At 54.4% G+C, this 18,689-nt stretch overlaps 2 protein-coding genes across 3 annotated transcripts; both read right to left on the bottom strand.

Annotated features, from left to right (window-relative positions):
• Positions 1 to 797: 797 nt before the first annotated feature.
• Positions 798 to 9,271, bottom strand: Klk13 (kallikrein related peptidase 13). 2 transcript variants are annotated; one of them, XM_070000450.1, is made up of 5 exons: positions 9,220 to 9,271; positions 4,969 to 5,158; positions 4,273 to 4,541; positions 2,583 to 2,719; positions 798 to 2,099 (listed from the first exon to the last, which is right to left on the bottom strand). In XM_070000450.1, exons 1-5 carry the CDS (start codon positions 9,269 to 9,271, stop codon positions 1,911 to 1,913), a joined length of 837 nt encoding a protein of 278 aa, XP_069856551.1. In that variant the 3' UTR covers positions 798 to 1,910. The 2 variants fall into 2 exon arrangements, with proteins under 2 accessions (XP_069856551.1, XP_069856552.1); XM_070000451.1 differs by having other exon boundaries at positions 4,492 to 4,541.
• Positions 9,272 to 14,553: 5,282 nt separating this feature from the next.
• Klk14 (kallikrein related peptidase 14) lies at positions 14,554 to 18,283 on the bottom strand. The gene is made up of 5 exons (XM_070000449.1): positions 18,126 to 18,283; positions 17,360 to 17,534; positions 15,640 to 15,893; positions 15,074 to 15,210; positions 14,554 to 14,745 (listed from the first exon to the last, which is right to left on the bottom strand). Exons 1-5 carry the CDS (start codon positions 18,163 to 18,165, stop codon positions 14,593 to 14,595), a joined length of 759 nt encoding a protein of 252 aa, XP_069856550.1. The 5' UTR covers positions 18,166 to 18,283; the 3' UTR covers positions 14,554 to 14,592.
• Positions 18,284 to 18,689: the final 406 nt, after the last annotated feature.

Genomic DNA, 18,689 nt, shown 5'->3' with positions numbered 1-18,689 from the left:
GTTCTTCTTAATTGCACTTATTATTGTAGTTTTTTTAATTGGAGAAAATTTGGCTTAGATGATTAACTATTTAAAGGGCAGATCTTAGCTGGATGATTAGATTTTTTTATTTGTTTTTTCCTCAGTCCTGGGGCTTGAACTCAGAGCCTGGGCACTGTCCCTGAATTTCTTTTGCTCAAGGCTAGCACTCTACTACTTGAGCCACAGCACCACTTCTGGCTTTTTCTGTGTATGTGGTACTGAGGAATCAAACCCAGAGCTTCATGCATGCTAGTCAAGCACTCTACTACCAAGCCACACTCCCAGCCTGATGATTAGCTATTTAAAGGGCAGTTCTTAACCAGGCGACAGTGGCTCACGCCTGTAATCCTAGCTACATGGGAAGCTGGGATCTGAGGATTGCAGTTTAAAGTCAGCCAGTGCAGGAAAGTCCATGAGGCTCCTATCTCCAATTAGCCACAGAAAACCAGAAGTGGAGCTGTGGCTCAAGTGGTAAAGCACTAGCCTTGAGCAAAAGGCACTCAGGGACAGTGCCCAAGCCCTGAGTTCAAGCTCCAGCACTAGCAAAATAATTTTTTTTTAAAGTGGGGAGGACAGATCTTATGTATAAATGTGGAAATGGAGCAATGAAGCTGTGGGAAGTGGAAGGGCTGGCGGGGGTTGGTGGTGGTGGTGAATGTGGCTGGGTACATGGTAGTTTGCATGCATGTGTGTCATGTGGGGACAAAACCTGGGTACAACTCACTGATGCCAGTAGAAATCACGTGTGCAAACACATGGTGTTTGTTCCTCCACAGTGCCATGCATTTGTTTATTAGTCTATATTCCTACAAACTTAGAGGGTGGATGTGAGTTCAAGACCAGCCTGGACTACATAGTGAGACCCCCATCTTCGACAAAAACAAAACAAAAAAAATAAACAAAGATGCTCCAAGTTTTATGACTTGTTCAAAGTAGGGATTTGCATTAAGCAGACACTGGGATAAGCACCTCACCACTCCGTTTTGGGATCTGGGCAGAGATTAGAGGAGGACACATTGAGCAAGGCGGGTCACAGGAACGATACACGACACAGAGGACGGGGACGTGGTGGGCAGCAGAGTCCAGAACGGAGGCCCTTTGGGGCCATCACAGTAGAGGTCAGAGCACCAGTGATGGTTAGGGAGTATGGGGATTGAGAGGGGGTATTGGTGGGCTGGCATTGGAGATTGGGGAGGGGATGTCTGGTGCACTGGGGCTTCTAAGATTCTGAGGAGCCAGAGTCACTGTGAGGAATTCCCCTTCTCTCTCTTCTTCCTTCCTTCCTTCCTTCCTTCCTTCCTTCCTTCCTTCCTTCCTTCCTTCCTTCCTTCTTTCCTTTCTCCCTTCCTTCCTTTTTTTTCCCTTTGTACTAGGGCTTGAACTCAGGGCCTGCACACTGTCCCTGAGCTCTCTCTCTCTCTCTTTCTCTCTCTCTCTCTCTCTCTCCCTCTCTCTCAATTCTAGTGCTCCTTGAGCCACAGATCCATTTCTGGCTTGTTTTTATTTTACTGGTTAATTGGATGTGAGAGTCTCATGGATTTTTCTGCCCCAGCTGACTTCAATCCTCAGATCTCCCACCTCCTGAGTAGCTAAGATGACAGGCGTGAGCCAGCTGTGCCCGGCTTCAATGAAGGGAAGTTGCCAGGATGGAACAAGCGGGTGTGTATCTGGCTTTATGGTGGTTGTGATGGTGCAGAGGGGGCCTGGGGTGTTGTCTGGGTTGGGATGCTCTAGCAGGCCGACAATGGGGTGCTCTTGAGACACGAAATGGGGCAGACTGCATGTCGCCTCAGTTTCTACTGAGGCACCCTGGAGAGAAGGGACAGAGAAGGGGTGATCGGACAGGGAGGTGGCATGGCAGAAGGGGTGGGCAGCAAACCAGCCCGCCTTCACTGTGGGCCCTTTGTCCATCTCTGCTTCTGGGGCTGGTGTTTTTGTATCGTCCTGAGGATCCAGTCCACATATTTGGAGACTCGGGTGTAGACGCCGGGTCGGTTGGGCTGCCCGCATGGGAAGTCTCCCCAGGAAATAATGCCGTGGAGGGTGTGGTTGCAGACCAGTGGGCCTCCGGAGTCACCCTGGGGTTGAGAGGTGGGGAGAGAGAGAGAGAGAGAGAGAGAGAGAGAGAGAGAGAGAGAGAGAGAGAGAGAGAGAGAGAGAGAGAGAGAGAGAGAGAGAGAGAGAGAGAGAGAGAGAGAGAGAGAGAGAGAGAATCCTTATTAGGCCAGATGGGGAGATGGGGGATAGAAGTGGGGACACACAGACACATGGAGTCACAGACAGAGAAAGGGGTTTTATGCACACCAGGATCCACCTGTGCCTGAAGCCCCATACCTTGGGACATCCAGGGACAAAAGCAAGCTTTTTGCTGATGGATTAAGCTGGTGTGAGTTGGGTTTCTGTCCCTTGAAGCTCAGCACTGCCCATTCTAAACCATAGCAGCCAGATATTGGAGCAGACTTTCAGTCCAAAGTGGCAGGGGAATTGTGTCTGCAGTGCCCCCTCCCTGGGCTGGAGGCAGATGGGCTCCCTCCAGCCCTGCCCGCCCCCTCAGGCCTCACCTCACAAGAGTCCTTGCCGCCCTCCTTGGTGCCAGCGCACAGCATGTTGGCCGTGATCTTCCCTGGGTACACCTGGCGACACTCCTCATCAGAGCGCAGCTCGATGTTGGCACACTGCAGGGTTTTGGGGTAACTCACTGGGGAGCAGAGAGAGGGTCTCAGGGAGCCAGTGGGGAGGAGGCTGAGCCCTGAGTTTGTGAGGAGAGTTGGGAACAGATGGATGGGGGGGGGATGGGGAAGGGCGAGAAGATGGAGGGGGGAGGGGAGGACATGGGGAGACAGAGAATTGGAGGTGGGAAGAGGGGAAGGGGTGATGGGGGGGGAGAGGAAGAAACTGGAAAGAGTCCAGCAGAGTGAGGGGCAAGAGTTGGCCTGGTGGGGCCTGCTGTTATCATGGATTCTAGAGATCTAGACATGGCGCAGTCAATTATTCATATGTAACCCTATCATGGTGTATAATCATTTATCCATATTTACACTCTAAGCATTACCAATTATAATGTACAGCTAGAATATGTAAATATACATAATGCATGCAATGTGTGTATTTATAAATGTGTATGCTATAAGTGAGATGTGTAAATAGACAGTATGTGTCAATATGTGTACTTCTGGATTGTAAATACATTTAATAGATAACTGATGAAATACACGGTACTATTTGCAAATACATATTATAACCTGAGTTATATTTAAATTCATAACTTATATAACACATTTAGCGGCCGGGTGCTGGGCTTACCACTGTAATTCTAGCTACTCCGGAGGCTGAAATCTGAAGATGGCAGTTCAAAGCCATCCAGGGCAGACAAGCCTGTGAGACCCTAATCTCCAATAAACCACCACCACCAGAACAACAACAACAAAAGCTGCTGTGTCTCAAGTGGTAGAGCGCTAGCCTTGAGTGAAAAAGCTCAGGGACAGAGCCCAGTCCTTGAGTTCAGGACCAGCACAAATACAACAAAATATCCACATATTTACTTGATACAATTCTCATACAACATCAAGTATATTCCTATCAATATATTGATATATCATGTATATTAAATTACATATTTATATTTTATATTCCTAAAGGATTTACATGTACTATATCCTAATATATCCTATATGTTTTATGTATTATAGATAAGATCATGATGGTTCATTTACACGTAAGTAGGAATATATAAAGTTACAGTAAGGGCTGGGAAGGTGGCTCAGTGGTAGAGTGCTTGCCTTGCATGCCTGAGGCCCTAGGTTCGATTCCTCAGCAACACATAAGCAAAAAGAAAAAAGCCAGAAGTGGCGCTGTGGCTCAAATGGTAGAGCACTTGCCTTGAGCTGAAGAGCTGAGGGACAGCGCCCAGGCCTAGAGTTCAGGCCCCACAACCGCCCCCCCAAAAAAGTTACAATAAAATGTTTACAAATAAATACAAATTTAAATCACACATCTATCATTTGTCAATATATATATAGCATACAATGTTGCTTATTATTTAGTATAATGTCTACTTATTGCTACTCCTTTTCATATATACTTTTAAAATTATCTTTAAGTATTTGTACAAGGGGTTTTTGTTATTATATACTATTATATTTTAGATAAATGTATACAGTTATGTGTTTTCACCTCTTTGTCTATGAGGAGCTCCTCCCTCCCACCACTGCCTCAATTTCCCCAGCCACTCTTGCCATCCTCTGGGCTTACCCTGGGGGCTGGTGGTGGTGCCCCAGCCAGACACCCGGCAGCAGGTACCGACAGGCAGGCAGGGGTCCCGGGACAGCGGCAGGACGCGGACCTGGCCGGTGAGCTGGACGGGGTCCCGGAGCTCCAGTAGCATGATGTCATGGTCATGGTTCAGGTGGGTGGGGCTGACCTGGTACTCAGGGTGGGGGATGGAACGGACCACCTCCCTCACCTGCTCGCCCCTCTCCGTGCGCCCCAGTGCGTGCTTGCCCAGGTGGACGGTGTACCCCCTGTGGGGACGGCCAGAAGACAGGGCGATCAGGCAGAGTACGTGCAAGTCCCGTCCACCCGGCCTTCTCCCCATCCCAGCTGCCTCCTCCTCCACCACCACAATCCCACCCAGGCGTGCCCCCAGCCTCCCCTTAAATCTTGCTGTGCCTCAGGTCCCTCCTCAGCCCCGCCCCCACGGCCCAGCCCCCGCCCACCAGCCCCGCCCCACTGCCCAGGCCCCGCCCCCACTCTCTCAGCACCGCCTCCAAGGCCCATGTCTGCTCCAAGTCCCTCCGAAGCCCCGCCCCTATGGCCCAGGTCATCATCAGCCCCTCCCCACGGCCCAGGCCCCGCCCCAGGTCCCTCCTTAGCCCCGCCTCCCATCCAGGCCCCGCCCCTGGCTCCTCAGCCCCGCCCCACGGCCCTGCTCCCTCATCCCCCACATACTCCTTCCGACAGTGCGCTGCAGTGAGGACCCATCGCGCGTGCACCAGGACCCCACCACAGAGCAGCCGGCCTCGCACCAGCAGGGCGGCCTGCCAGGGCTGCGAGTGGGGCAGACAGGTGTAGCCACCCGGGAGAAAGCCGCTGGTGCCATTGGTGCCATTGAGGATCTTGGGGTAGTCCCGGGAAATGCCTGGGAAGAAGAGAACCGAGAACTGAGGGCCAAGGTGGGAAGGTGGTGAGGGCCCGTGGCTGGGGGAGGAGGGGGAGTGCGGCTCTGGGTCCAGGGCTCATTTGGCCCCTGGGAGCTGCCATGTTCTATCCAGTGGACATAGGTCAGGACCAACAACTCATTTTCCTGTGGAAGAGCCAGTCTGTCGGATGGGCATTGAGATGAGGATGATTCTGGGAAGTGGGGGCTCAGCTTTCTCTCCATCTTAACCATTGTGCCATCTCCGATTTCAGGAGGTGGAAGCCAGACTAACCTTTGTTACTACCTGGGCGCCATCCATCCATCCATCTGTCCCTGCATCTCTGCATAACACCCTCCTCCATCCATCCTCCATCTCTCCACTCATCATCCATGCAAGCCTGCATCCATCACCATTCATTCATCCATCGTCCGTCCATGCCAACCATCCATCCCTCCATCCACTCATCACCCATCCATTTTCCATCCCTGAATCCATCCATGCATCCATCATCATTCATCCATATCCATCCACCCTCCATCTACCTATCATCCATGTATCATCCCTCTTTCCATCTGTCATCCTCCATCCATCCTGCATCCATTCGTCATCTTTTATCTATTGTCCACCATGCATCCATCCATTCATCCACCCATCATCCCTCCATCCACTCATCCATCTATCCTTCCACTCATCATCTACCCATTATTCATTTTCTATCCCCGAATCCATCCATGCATGATATTCATTCATCCATCACCCGTCATCCTTTATCCATCCATCCATCCACACATCTTCATCGTCCATCCATCACCCGTCATCCTTTATCCATCCATCCATCAACATTATCTATCCATCACCCATCCACCCACTTACCACGCATCCACCATCCCCTACCCACCCCCAATCCACCTATTCATCCACCTACCCATCCATCCATTCATTCCTTCAACACTTATTTACTGGGTGCCTCCATGACCTTAAGTACCCCACAGGGGAAATACTGTGGCTGAACTAGCTGGAGACTCATGTTGTCTACTTGAACTCCTCTTAAACTTCTTATCCATCTAGAGTCTTCTCAACCCAGGCTGTCCCTTCTGATCTTTCTCACCACAGTGCTCAGTCCCTAACCTGGGAGTCACCTCTACTTTCCCTCTTTCCTTTATCATTCATAACTGACAAGTCCCATTGACTTGATATCCTGACGATCCACTTCTCCCTAGCTCCCAGCACCATCTTGGGCCAGATCCCGAGTGATGATGATGTCAACATCCTAAATGCGTATATGTTTGCAGTCCTCCAACCAGTCTTCTCTCCCTCCCTCCCTCCCTCCCTCCCTCCCTCCCTCCCTTCTTTCCTTTCTCTCCATTTTGACGATCAGCTTCCCCAACAAGAGGCACCTTCACTAACTAGAGCTCCATCCTTTAGGCTCAGTACTGGGCCCAGCACACACTGGGACCTCTGTAAGTGAACTATGGCTGTGCCAGGGCCTGCATCTGGTAATGGAGGTGCAGCTGTGGGCAGCACAGCATAGAGTCTAGTCATGAACATGCTGTTTGTTTTTTTAAATCACACCAACTTGTACAAGTTACCCACCTCAGTTTCCCCAGCTGAGGAGTACGGATGTCCCTCCATGTCTGTGGACCTACGTGGGAGATGCCAGCCACCCCAGGCCCTGAGTGCAGGGGCGCTCCAGGCACTCCATAAACCTCCACACATCCTCCCTTCCAGCTCCAAGCCACTCCTGATGATTTATGAAGCCTCGTAAAATGCAACTGCTTTGTAAACAGTTACCACCGCAGTGCTGAGGGACGGATGCCAAGGGAGCAAAGGCCCAGGCATGCTGACTACTGGCGCAATGTTTTCCACCCCCCCGAAATATTTACCATTGGCAGTTGGTTGATCCCTTGGGTGAGGAAGTGCAGATAGCAGGTGCTGAGGGACAATGGATGGGGGAGGAGGGGCTGAGGGACAGGGGGCAGGGGGTGCTGTGTCAGCACAGGGCCCAGAGACATCCTGAGTGCCAATCCCGCAGCACACGTGGAAACTTCATACTAATTATCAGCTAGGCTGGGAGCCCCTGCGCCCCCTGATCAGTTTCCTGCTCTGGGATGGGACCTCACCTGCCTTAGAGTTAAGGATCTGATTCTCAGATCTCAGCCTCCTGAGTAGCTAGTACTACAGGCGTGAGCCACTGTGAGCCAGGTGTCTCACTTTTAAAATCAGGAGAAAACAGACATTAAAAAAAAAAAAACTCAGGAGCAAAACACCTGAAATTGTTAAGAAGGGGTGAGAATGTGGCTCAGTGGTTGAGTGCTTGCCTAGCATGCATGAAGCCCTGGGTTCGATTCCTCAGTACCACATACACAGAAAAAGCCAGAAGTCATGCTGTGGCTCAAGTGGTAGAGTACTAGCCTTGAGCTGAAGAGCCGAGGGACAGTGCCCAGGCCCTGAGTTCAAGTCCCATCACCACCACCAACAAAAAAGAGTCCAAAAAAGAGCAAAATATCTGTAGTTTCAGATGGTCCAGCCAAACAAGGATTTATTGTTATTATTTTATTTGCCTTCTATTTGTTTTGAGGCTAGAGAGTGAACTCTGTTCAGAACAATGATATAAATATTACTTCTTAATGCTCTTTTGTTTCAGTTGGAAAAAAAAAAAGAAGCAGGCATTGGTGGCTCACCCCTATAATCCTACCTACCCTTTTATTTGTAATTTGTTTATAATCTGGTTTACTAACTTTGCCTGGCTGGCCTGGAACTCCCCATCCTCCCCATCTTCCTGCTTCCTCCTCTAAAGCGGCTGGGATTACAGGTGTGTACTACCACGCCTGTCTTTGAGCCAACTTTAAGAAAACTCATTAGGGCCAGGAGCCACGAAGATGGCTTCAGGGGCTTCGAGCCTGGGACAAGATGGTTAGGGCGGGCGACTTGGATTAGGATCCTGACTCAGGCCTCTCAGTGTCCTTCTGTCTCCAAGTCTCAGGAATCCAGGCATGAAATGGGTGTAATTATAAAGCACCTACCTCACTGGGCTGTTTAGGATTCTACAAGACACAGCATGTGGGCTCAAGGGCCAGGGTGCAGCAGCAGGAGAGGGAGGGAGGAAATCCTGGGAGTGCAGCTGCCCCGCCTCGGGCCAAGGACAGCACCCAGAGCCAGGCTCTGCTGGGGGGGGGGGGTTGGGGGGTGGCACTCTGACCCTCCTCCTCCAGGTCTGCCTGTGGATCAAAGCCTTCGGGAGGTCCTGCGGGACCCTGTGTACTATCTCTAGCCCCGCCCTCCCCCTTCCTCAAACCTTCACCTCACCTCCCCAATTAATTATTAGCTAATTATTGGAGTAATTGCTTGAATAATGTCTGCATCCCTGCCAGCTAGGCTGTGGGTGCTGAAGGCAGCCATGATGGTGTAGCTCTGTGGGGTCGAGGTAGCTGCCGGACGAAGCCCAGTGGTTTGATAGCTGCTTACAGAATGAAGGAATGAGGGAGGGAGGGAGAGAATGAATGATGCGAGCCTCCACGGAGCTGCCAGAGGCTTTGCCTGCAAAGTCAGGGAAGGGTGTTTCAGATATGAAGCAAGGCCTCTTTGGAGGGCAAATTTTGGGTGGAGTAACCCCAAGGACTCAGTCTAGAATAAACTAGGAGGTTCTGGAAGGAACTGAGAATGGAGAATGGGACAGATTAGGTCTTCTTCCTGCTCCCTCCTCCCCCTTTTTCCTAGGCTTGGGTGAGAGCGTGAGAGGATCCCATCTCACAGAAGAAACCACCCACGTGCAAACCCTGTGACTGGCTCAACAACTGTCGGCGGCATTTGAACCCCTGACTTCCTGGCTGTGTGTGGGGGGCGCCCTGGGACTTGGCATGCTGCCCTGGGGACCCCTGAGAGCTGGCTTACCCTGGAGGTCAGAGGTGGAGGAAGTGGGGGGAGCATTGGGGCCACCCTAGCTGGCAAGCAGGTCAGGCAGGGTCAGGCCACGGTGTGGGGGTGGGAAGGGCGGGGCTAGGGCCCCACACTCCCTCCCCTGTCCCCAGCTGCCTGGGCCAGGCTGCACCCCCATACTCACCCCCTGACAGCGCCAGGGTCAGGCAGGCCATGATGGCGGCCAGGGACCACATGGTGACTCTGGGATGTGCGGGGCCTGGGGAGAGGTTGAGGGGTGCAGTGAGGGGGGGTCCCCCGGGCCCCGCATCTCTCCCCCACCCTGCATCTGAAGCTCTCTGCACTTGAGCTTCTACCCTTGAACTTCATTCATTCCTGCAACCCGCCCATCCCCCACCTGCAGCCATGGTGGGGAAGGGGGCCATGCACTGGGGCCACCTGTGCCCTTGCCCCGCACCTCCCCCTCCTCTCCTAACCATAGCCCCCCTGGGGGGTGCCCACCCCACCCTGTCCTGAGGGTCTTTTCTCTGACAACCTCCTCGCACCTGCGCCTATGTCCCCCGCATTCTGCCACCTCACAGGCCTAGCTATCCTCCGCGACCTGCCATGTCCCCCCCCTCCTCTCCCCCCTCCCCACCCCACCCCCCACAGCCCTACCTGAGTGAGGGCCCCAGGAGAGCTCAGCGCCAGCTGCTTTGAACTTCAGCCCTGGCCCATGGCTTTTAACCCCTGCACTCCCTCCCCCTGCATCAGTTTCCCGGTGCTGGCTCCCCCTCTCCACCCCCCCGACGGCTCCCAGCACCCCCAGTCTGGGCTGGTCCCCAGCGGGGGGCGGGGCCCCGGAGGACAGGCTGGGACCCGGGCCTGGGCCCGCCCACACGGGGTGAACCCACTGTGAACTTCCCGCAGGCCCAGGGCCAAGGGGGAGCCCCCTTCCTGCCCCGGAGTGGGGACCCCAGCCCCCCATCTAGCGCTGCACCTGCATCTCCATCCCAGAACCTAACACTTGAGGTCCTCTTCCACACACCTCACCAGCCCCGCGCCCCATCCCCACTCATCACCTCCAGCCAGCCCCTTCTCACCCGAAATTTAGAGATGCCAACTGTGTTCCATCACCCCCTCTCCCAAGGACAGGAGCCAGCGGCTGGGCACGAGGCACGGGAGGCTGGACAGACAGGTGCAGGTGCCGGAGCTGCCCTGACACCCCGATCCAGCCCGGGGAGCAATGTGGGGTCAGTATGCCTTTAGGGGCAGATCCTCAGGGTGAAGGAGTCCAGGAAGGAAGGTGGGGAGGGAGCGGGTTCTGGGGGCTGGGGGGGGCGAGGAAGGAGGAAGAGGTGGTGGTTGGGGATCGTGGGCGTCTTCTGGAACTGAGGCCGGGCGGGGCCCATACATTAAGCCCAGGGGGTGGAGGGGCAGGGTTAGGGATTAGGAGGACAGAGGTGGGGTCAGAATTTGGAAAGAAGCCAAGGCTGGAAAGAGACACCTGGCAGTTGGTGTCATCAATGAGACGCTACAGGGTCCAGGCAGTGGGGTTCAGGCAATGGGCTGGGGATCGCGTGCACCCTAGTGTCTCTCCGTATTCTGGGAGTTTAGAATGATCTCCAAACCTAGTGCTCAGAGAGACTTTTGAAACAAAGAGTGGAACTACCTACGAGTCTCCGGACATCTACCAAACGAAGCTGTCACAGTTCATCAGCCGGGCACGGAAGGGGATTTATAGACTATCTTAGAGGAGGTGAACTTGTGCAACACTTTGTTCAAATTATATCATGTGCATCTCTGGAATTGTCACAATGAAAGCTCCTTTGTGCTATTCATGTGTGCTAAAAAAAAAAAAAATGGGGGGGGGGGAGATGTTAGCTTTTTGTCAAGCATGGTGGTACACACAAAGCCCAGCACTTGGGTGGTAGAGGTAGAAGGATCCAGAATTCGAGGCCAGCCTGGGCCACACAGCAAGACTGTTGTCTGGGGGAGAGGGGGAAGGATGCTGTTTCTCTTGACTTATTACTAAGTGCCATAGCGCCAGTAAGATCTGATGGAGAAGCACACACAGGTGTAAAAGTGCTTTATTCCACACGGCGCTGTGTGGGTGTCAGCGGCAGTTAATTGTATTTCCACCTGACAAAATTCATTTTCCTGGCTTTGGATAAGAATAATTTGTAGTGCTATCAGCCATCCACCCTTTAAAGTGGTCCCGTTGCTCCATGACAATGAAACATGCCGCAAAATCTGAAGAGCTGTTCTACTATTTTCTTTTTTTTCTTTTCTTTTCTTTTCCCTGAAGACAATCTATTTCAAAGTCTTTCAACGGGAAAAGGAATTCTGTTTAATATGGGATCTGAGGCAGGCGCTGGTGGCTCACACCTGCAGTACCAGCTAACTCAGGAGGCTGAGATCCAATGATCATGACTCAAAGCCAAGTCCCTGAGTTCAAGCCCAGGACAGGCACATTACCCCTTTGCCCTCGCCGCCCCCCCCCCAGCATTGGAAGAGGATTTGTGGTCAGCATTCTGAGGCTTTGAGGGTTGATGGGGTGGGCGTGGGGTGGGGGCTGGGGGCTGGCACGACTGTGGGGGTCCCATGTGAAGGTGACAGAAAGGTTCCTGGGAGTCGCCTCCCTCGGCTCCCTCCACCTTCCAGGGCCGGATTCTGAGTGGGCGCCCAGTTCATTCCTGCTGAGCAGAGCTGGGTTCAGGTGGGGTGAAAAGGGAGGCTGCCGGGTGACTCGAGGTGACGGGCTTGCGTGGGCAGTTTGGGGTACCTGTGCCCTCTTGTGGCCCTGGCTCCGATGCTTCCAGAAAAGCCTTCTGGTCTGGGGAGAGTCCGGAGGCCCCGGCATGGAGGTGGCTGGTTTTGGCATTTGCTGAGGGGTGAGCGCCAGGTCAGCGTGGAGGTGAGGATGCTGGGTGTCTGTTGAGGTCACGGACCCACCGAGGGCTGGGCGCCTCCACCCCCTCACCTGATTATCAAGACAACAGGAGCCCACAGCTGGAAGTCACACCGGGGCTGGCCTGGATCCAGACACCATCTCTCACAGGTCCCCGCCTCTCTCTCCCCTGTGCAGGGCAGGCCCAGAGAAAGGTGGACTAGGATCAGAAAAAGAGATGGGGTTCCCGGTGGCTCAGCCTGTGGACACGGAGGATGTGAGATCCCAGGGGGATGGCTGCCCCGTACCACAGTTTCCCCATAGGTCAAGGGCACAGCACACACGTTTCATTAAATGAGCTATTATTATCTTCTGAAGGAGAGTAGGAGATGCCCCAGTGAGGACTGAGCACCCCCCCCCCCAGTCCACTGAGTAAAGAAACAAAGGCAAAGATGGAGGCCAGCCAAGGTTCCCAGAAGAAGCCTCACCCTAGCTTGGCTTCAACATGGGATTCTTTGTCAAGCAGAAACTGGAAGTTCTGGTTGGAATTGCCGGTTGGGTGGAGAAAGTCAAGCTCCCCACCCAGGCCTGGAGGAGGAGCTCCCCCCCCACACACTCCCCTGCACGCACGCGCAAAGGGAGGGAAGAAGACACCGAGAGGGATGGACAGGGTGGACGGCAGGGAGCCCAGCACACAGATACACGAGTCCTGGACAGCGGGACATCCAGGGAGACACGGTTCTTGAAGAGATGGATAGATTCTTTCCTAGAGTGGGGTTGGCATTCCTTAGGGTTCTGGTCCCCAACTTCTCATCCACGCATGGCACCATCAGGGTAGCAGGGGTTAGATGGTCGGCCTCGCCCACTCCCATTCCCACTCCTGGTCCTGTGCTCTCTGTCCCACCCACTCACAGCCTCTTGAGGGCGCTGTTCTAGCTCACAGTTACCTGTCTTACAAGTAGCAAGTTGTGTGTGTGCGTGTGTGTGTGTGTGTGAGAGAGAGAGAGAGAGAGAGAGAGAGAGAGAGAGAGAGAGAGAGAGAGAGAGAGAGAGAGAGAGAGAGAGAGAGTGCCAGGGCTTGAACTCAGGGCCTGGGCACTGTCCTGGAGTTTTTCCTCTTCCTCTCAAGGCTTAGCGCTCTTCCACTTGAGCTACCGTTCCATTTCCAGCCTTTTGGTGGTACATTGGTGGGACTTTCCTAGCTGAGCCGGATTTGAACTGAGATCCTCATATCTCAACCTCCAGAATCATTGGGGTTACAGGCACGAGCCGTGGTGCTCAACTGCCAGTATCAGTTTTCTGTTTTGTTTTGTTTTTTAAACCAGTCTCATGAATACCCATACATGCTGTGATTTCCCCGTATCTCCATAACAGAGCGAGCTTTGTGTATGTGCCAGTACTTGAACTCACTCACTAGCTGCTCCTCCTCTGGGCAGGGCACCAGCCTCTCCTATTCTTCCTGGTGTCTCCATGGCTCCGTGCTTGGATTGGTGTGATCTCATCTCGTCTTCCAGCGTTACCTGCCATCCTCTTGCCGCCAACCCCCCCCCCAATTTAACGTCTCTGCCAGCCGAACCTTGCTCTTGGACTTTTGGCTTCACCTACAGCTGCCCAGTCTATATCTCCATGTTCAAAATTAAACTCCACAGCTCTTATGTTATCCACATAACTGTCTCCAGACCCTGGTTCACTCTAGTAGGGGATCACACCATCTTTTCATTACTGGACTAAAACTTTGGTCTCCCTTGAATTCCTTTGCACACATCACACATCCAACTTGTGTGTCTGTGTGCATGCACGTGCCAGTTCTGAGACTTTGAACTCAGAGCCTGGGCGCTGTCCCTGAGCTTTTTTTCCTTCAATGCTGGTGCTTTTCCATTTGAGCTGCAGCTCCACTTCCAGGTTTTTAGTGGCTATTGGAGGTACAATTCTCAAACTGCCCAGCCCAGGCTGCCTTTGTAACTCAATCTAAAGATCTCAGCCTCCTGAGTAGCTAGGATTATAGGCGTGGGTCACCAGTGCCTGGCTGAGAGAATGGCTTTGTTGGAATTTGAACTCAAGTGTGATTAAGTCACACTTTCCTGAGGCCTGACAAGGTCAGGGCAGCCTGTGTCCAATCGTTCTTGTCTAGAAGCAGGAAGCTCAAGAAAGGAGAGTCCTGCCCTGGGCCCTGGGCTTGGCTTTGTCCCTAAATCTCTGAGCTGTGCGGCTGGTGGCAGAACAGAGCCAGGGGAGCAGCTCAGCCTCACCCCACTGAGCCACCTGTTGGGACATACGCGCCACTGTGGATGTGCCCTTAGCAAACCGAACCAAGAGATGAGTGAAACATGAGATGACTCCCTTTTTGGTATCTTTTATTTTGATTTGAGACACACTGAGGGTTTTGTAAATTGTCTTCTTTGGAGCATTTGTGTGACTGCTTCAGAGCCTGGAGGGGGGCCTTGATAGAATGATAGGGATGAATTATAGAATGATAGAGATGAATTATAGAACGATGGTGATGTTTGAAGTGCAGAGGGAAAAACCTAAACCACCGCTCCCAGCTTTGGTGGGGCCAGAAGTGGAGGCTGGGATCACGGAGCTGGAGGTTCCCAGTCTGAGAGAGGAGGCTGGGCCTGGACTCCTGGGTCTGAGGACACAGAGGGGCAGCTGACACGCAGTCACTTTGGGGGGGGCGGGGAGGAGGCCTCAAGGGCCTCGAAGGGTGGTCTGGATCCAGCCAATGTGCTTGCACAGGTTGGTATAGACCCCAGGGTAGCCACGCATGGCGCAGCGCTCCATCCCCCAGGACACGAGGCCCTGGAGCTGTCCGCCGCACACCAGGGGTCCCCCGGAGTCACCCTGATGGGGGGGGGCAAAGGCAGAGTCAGGCTGAGGCCGAGGGAGGGAAGCTGAGTGAGACTCCACCTCCCTCCCCAGTCCCAGAGAGGCACAGCTTCTCTTCACTGGACCCCCATTGGTGTTTGTGCCCCACCTCGGGCCCCACGCTGGTGTCCCCCACCCCACCACCATGACTGTCCTGTGCTGGTCCTGGCTCTTCCAGGACCCAACCCAGGGTTGGGCCCAGCTGGGGGGTCCTGCTCCTTGCTTTTCCACTGGACCTCGGCTCCTGAGGGCTTTGGTGCCCATCCCCAGACAGGGCCTCCCACCGCTCCAGAACCCGCCTCACCTGGCAAGAGTCCTTCCCTCCCTGGGGGACGCCAGCGCACACCATGTTGGGCGTGATAGCTCCAGAATAGGCCTGGCGGCAGGTCTGCTCCGGAAAGACACTGATGTCCGCACAGCGCAGGGTTGGGGGGAAATTGGCTGTGGGGACACACGGGGTCAGGACTGGGGCATACCCCACACTGGGACCCAGCCCAGGCCCAGCCTCCTCCCTCAGACCCAGGGACCAGACCCCAGCCTCCTCCCTCAGACCCAGGGTCCAGATCCCAGCTTCCTCCCTCAGACCCAGGGGTCCAGGCCCCAGCCTCCTCCCTCAGACCCAGGAGTCCAGGCCCTAGCCTCCTCCCTCAGACCCAGGGGTCCAGACCCCAACCTCCTCCCTCAGACCCAGGGGTCCAGACCCCAGCCTCCTCCCTCAGACCCAGGAGTCCAGGCCCCAGTCTCCTCCCTCAGACTCAGGGGTCCAAGCCCCAAATTCCTCCCTCAGACCCAGGTTCCAGAACCCATCTCCTGCCATATTAAGAAGGTCCCCATGTCTGTCCCCCCACCCCCAGGGATGCCACTCCTTACCGATGGGGCTGGAGGTGGTCCCCCAGCCCGACACCCGGCAGGGCGTCCCGGGGCTGGCGCAGGCGGAGGCCAGCGCAATGGGCCGCACGGCTCTCCCCAGCGGCACGGCCCGCTGCAGCTGCAGCAGCATGAGGTCGTTGTCGTGGGTGCGGGGGTTGTACTGGGGGTGCGGCACCTGGCGAACCACGCGCCGGATCTGCTGCGTGGCCTCCCACCGCCTCAGGTTGTGCTTGCCCAGGGCCACGTGAAGGATCCTGGCCCGGGACCCCGAGAGGAACACGGCTTAGAGCCCACCCAGAGCCCCCCCCCCCACCGGTTCCCCTCCCTGGCAGGAGATGGCCTCTGCACCTAGCCTGTCCTGGCCTCACCTGGCCGAGCCCAGCCAGGCCTCACTCAGCCTCACCTGAGGCTACTCCCCTTTCCCATTGCACTTGAGTTCCTGGCCCCTGTAGAAGGCTTTGTGTTCTTGGCTTCATTCTTGGGGGTGTGAAGATGCCTATTCTTTGGGTTCTAACTGATCCCCTAAGTTCTAGCTCTAAGCTCTCCCTCAGAACCCATATGCTAGCACAGGCCCCGGGCTGGTTCTAGCCTGGGTGGGTTCTGAGTTCTAGACCTTGTCACGTGTTTGAGTCTAGATTCTAGAGCGAATCCGGACCTCGGCATCACTTCTAGACTCTGATGTGAGCTTCTGGTTGTAGGGATGGGCTAAGAATTCTCTTCTGACCGGCCTCAGTGTGTAACTTCAGTTTGGGTTTTGGATTTTGGTGAAGGCTTCCAGAACAGGCTGAGAATTCCATAACCAGCAATGGATCACAACCCAAGCTAGCAGATTCTACATGATCTAGGTGCTGAGATCAAGCTCTGGAGTAAGCTTTTTTCTAGATTATGTTCTTGCATATGATGTAGTGTGAACTCTTGGTTCTAGTTGAGACCTGTTTTGGAGTAAATGATAGGTTTCCGTGGGGGCTGTTGATTCTCAACTTTGGTCTGAACCCCAGACTTTAAGATGAATCTGTAAACCTTGATAGAGCTCTAGATGATGTCCTGGATCAGAGGAACTAAAAGCTGGATTTTGTTCTGACTTTATGTTACTCTAGAGGTTCCCTGAGTGTTCTAGATTGAACCTTACATAGTGGCATTAATCTGGAGACAGGTGACTCTACTGGGCAGAGTCTGTCAAGGCTGGGGTGCAGAAGCTGGGAAGAGCTCTGAGTTCTTGAGAGTCTGTAGATTATGGCCTCTATCCTGGGATAGAAATTCTAGGCAGCACTCAGAGTGCTGAGATGCTCAAAGAGGAGCTGTCGGTTCAACTACAAGTTCAGCCTTACTTAGATCAGGAAGGAGTTCTAGGTTCTGACTCAATATCCTTACAGCTGAAAGATGGGTTCTAGATTGAGGGGTAGAATTGTTCTGAACTGGGTTCTGGGTTCTAGGTAATGCTCAAGATCCTGTGCCCTGAATGTGGAACAAATCTGGAACGCACTGGCCCACGGGCTGTGGAGTGGATTTCTTTCAGAAAAGCAAAGCAAATCAAAGAAAAGAAAAGCTTATCTGGGTTCAGGAATCTTAGCTGGATTCTATCTCATGAGCTTTGCCTTTCCTCCTAGGCTCTTCTGTAGACCTTCCCACCCCACCCCCCCCCCCCCCCCCCCGCAAACCAGACACATGGCTGCAGACTCTAAAGCACACCGGGCATGGGTGTGGAGGGAGGGTCACTCACGGGCGAGCGCAGTGGGCAGCAGTGAGGACCCACTTGTCGGAGAGCAGGGACCCTCCACACAGGAAGCGCCGCCCCGGGCCGGCCAGCAGCGCCGCCTGCCACGGCTGCGAGTTCTTGTTGCACTCATAGCCGCCGATGATTCTGTGATCGTCATCCACCGGGCTCTGCGCCCGGGCTGCGAGTGGACAGGCCAAGCAGGTGACCCCATCTTCTCCAACCCCAGCCCTGTAGGATGTCCAGCATCCCCTTGCGTCCCCCCTCCCCCCACCACCCACGCCTCTGTGCTCCCAGCCAGGGAGGCTTTTATTTTTTGTGGGGGAAGACTGGGGATTGAACTCAGGACCTCATGGGACTCTGCCAGGAGAGCCATAGGCCTGGGGGCACCAGGATGTTCTGGACCCTTCCCTCAGTGACATTTCCCTGGAGAAATGGTGCTCCCAGGACCCACCCCACGATCCCCCTCCCCCTACGCCCCAACAACCACCTTTGCCACATCATTTCTGCCCCCACGGTGACCAAGCAGAGTCCTAGGTCCACCATCTTGACAGGACTCACTTGAGAACCCCTGTGGGCCCCCCCCATTCCTTACTCACCTCCTCCAACTGCCTTTTTCTGGAACTCCACCATTTCCTACGACATCCCAGTGAGGACTGCCTCCACCCCCCCCCCCAAAACCTGGGCCCTGGGCTTTCTGGACCAGGTTTTCTCCAGCATCCACTCCAGAACCTGTGCTCCAGCTCTTCCCGAAGCTTCCCTGCTCTCTTACCTCCAGCCAAGATGTGGAGGGCTGCCAGCAGAAGGAACATTCTGGCAGATGCAGGTAGAAGATGGGAAAGAGGGAATCTGCAAGAGGCCCCTGGAGATGTGGAGGCAAGACAGACTGGAGGATGGATGAGCGGTGGGGTTGGAGGCCCTCCGGTGAGGACACGGACAACGATGCTCACTCAGGTCCCTCTGGTGTGGGAGGAGGTGGGGTGGTGTCTCCCCAGCCACGCCAGCAAAGCCTTTTATCCCTGGTCAGGTGGATGCCCTGCCCCCACCACCCTGCTGCCTTTTTTTTTATTGCTTGGTTTCCATTCCAGAACTCCCTGCTCTCCTCCTTCTCTCCCTCCCCCTGCCTCCCTCCCTCCATCCCTCCCTTTCTCTCCCCTTCCCTCTACCCTCCCTCCCTCTCCTTTTCTCCCACCCTTCCTCCCCCTTTCCTCCCTCCCTCCCTCTACCCTTCCCTCCTTCTCTTCTATCCCCCCCTTCATCTCCCCCCTTCCTCCCCTCTCTAGCCAAAGAAACAGCCACCAAAGCTGAGACCCGCCCTGGTGAAAGATGCCAAAAT

Source organism: Dipodomys merriami, unplaced genomic scaffold (genome assembly GCF_024711535.1).
Source record: "Dipodomys merriami isolate MVZ:Mamm:240054 unplaced genomic scaffold, mDipMer1.0.p SCAF_57, whole genome shotgun sequence".
Taxonomy (NCBI): Eukaryota; Metazoa; Chordata; class Mammalia; order Rodentia; family Heteromyidae; genus Dipodomys; species Dipodomys merriami.
Note: the sequence above shows the minus strand (reverse complement) of the source record. Positions and strands in the feature narration are given on the sequence as shown.

Excerpts from the sequence above, each read along its gene's own strand:
- Klk13 (XM_070000450.1), bottom strand. The coding sequence starts at position 9,271 with ATGTGGTCCCTGGCCGCCATCATGGCCTGCCTGACCCTGGCGCTGTCA. Across the intron at positions 4,542-4,968 it reads GCAGCGCACTGTCGGAAGGA|GGGGTACACCGTCCACCTGG; the intron begins GTATGTGGGGGA and ends CCGTCCCCACAG. Across the intron at positions 2,720-4,272 it reads CACCACCACCAGCCCCCAGG|TGAGTTACCCCAAAACCCTG; the intron begins GTAAGCCCAGAG and ends TCTGCTCCCCAG.
- Klk14 (XM_070000449.1), bottom strand. The coding sequence starts at position 18,165 with ATGTTCCTTCTGCTGGCAGCCCTCCACATCTTGGCTGGAG. Across the intron at positions 15,894-17,359 it reads GCTGCCCACTGCGCTCGCCC|GATCCTTCACGTGGCCCTGG; the intron begins GTGAGTGACCCT and ends GTCCCGGGCCAG. Across the intron at positions 14,746-15,073 it reads GAGGGAAGGACTCTTGCCAG|GGTGACTCCGGGGGACCCCT; the intron begins GTGAGGCGGGTT and ends CCCCCCCATCAG.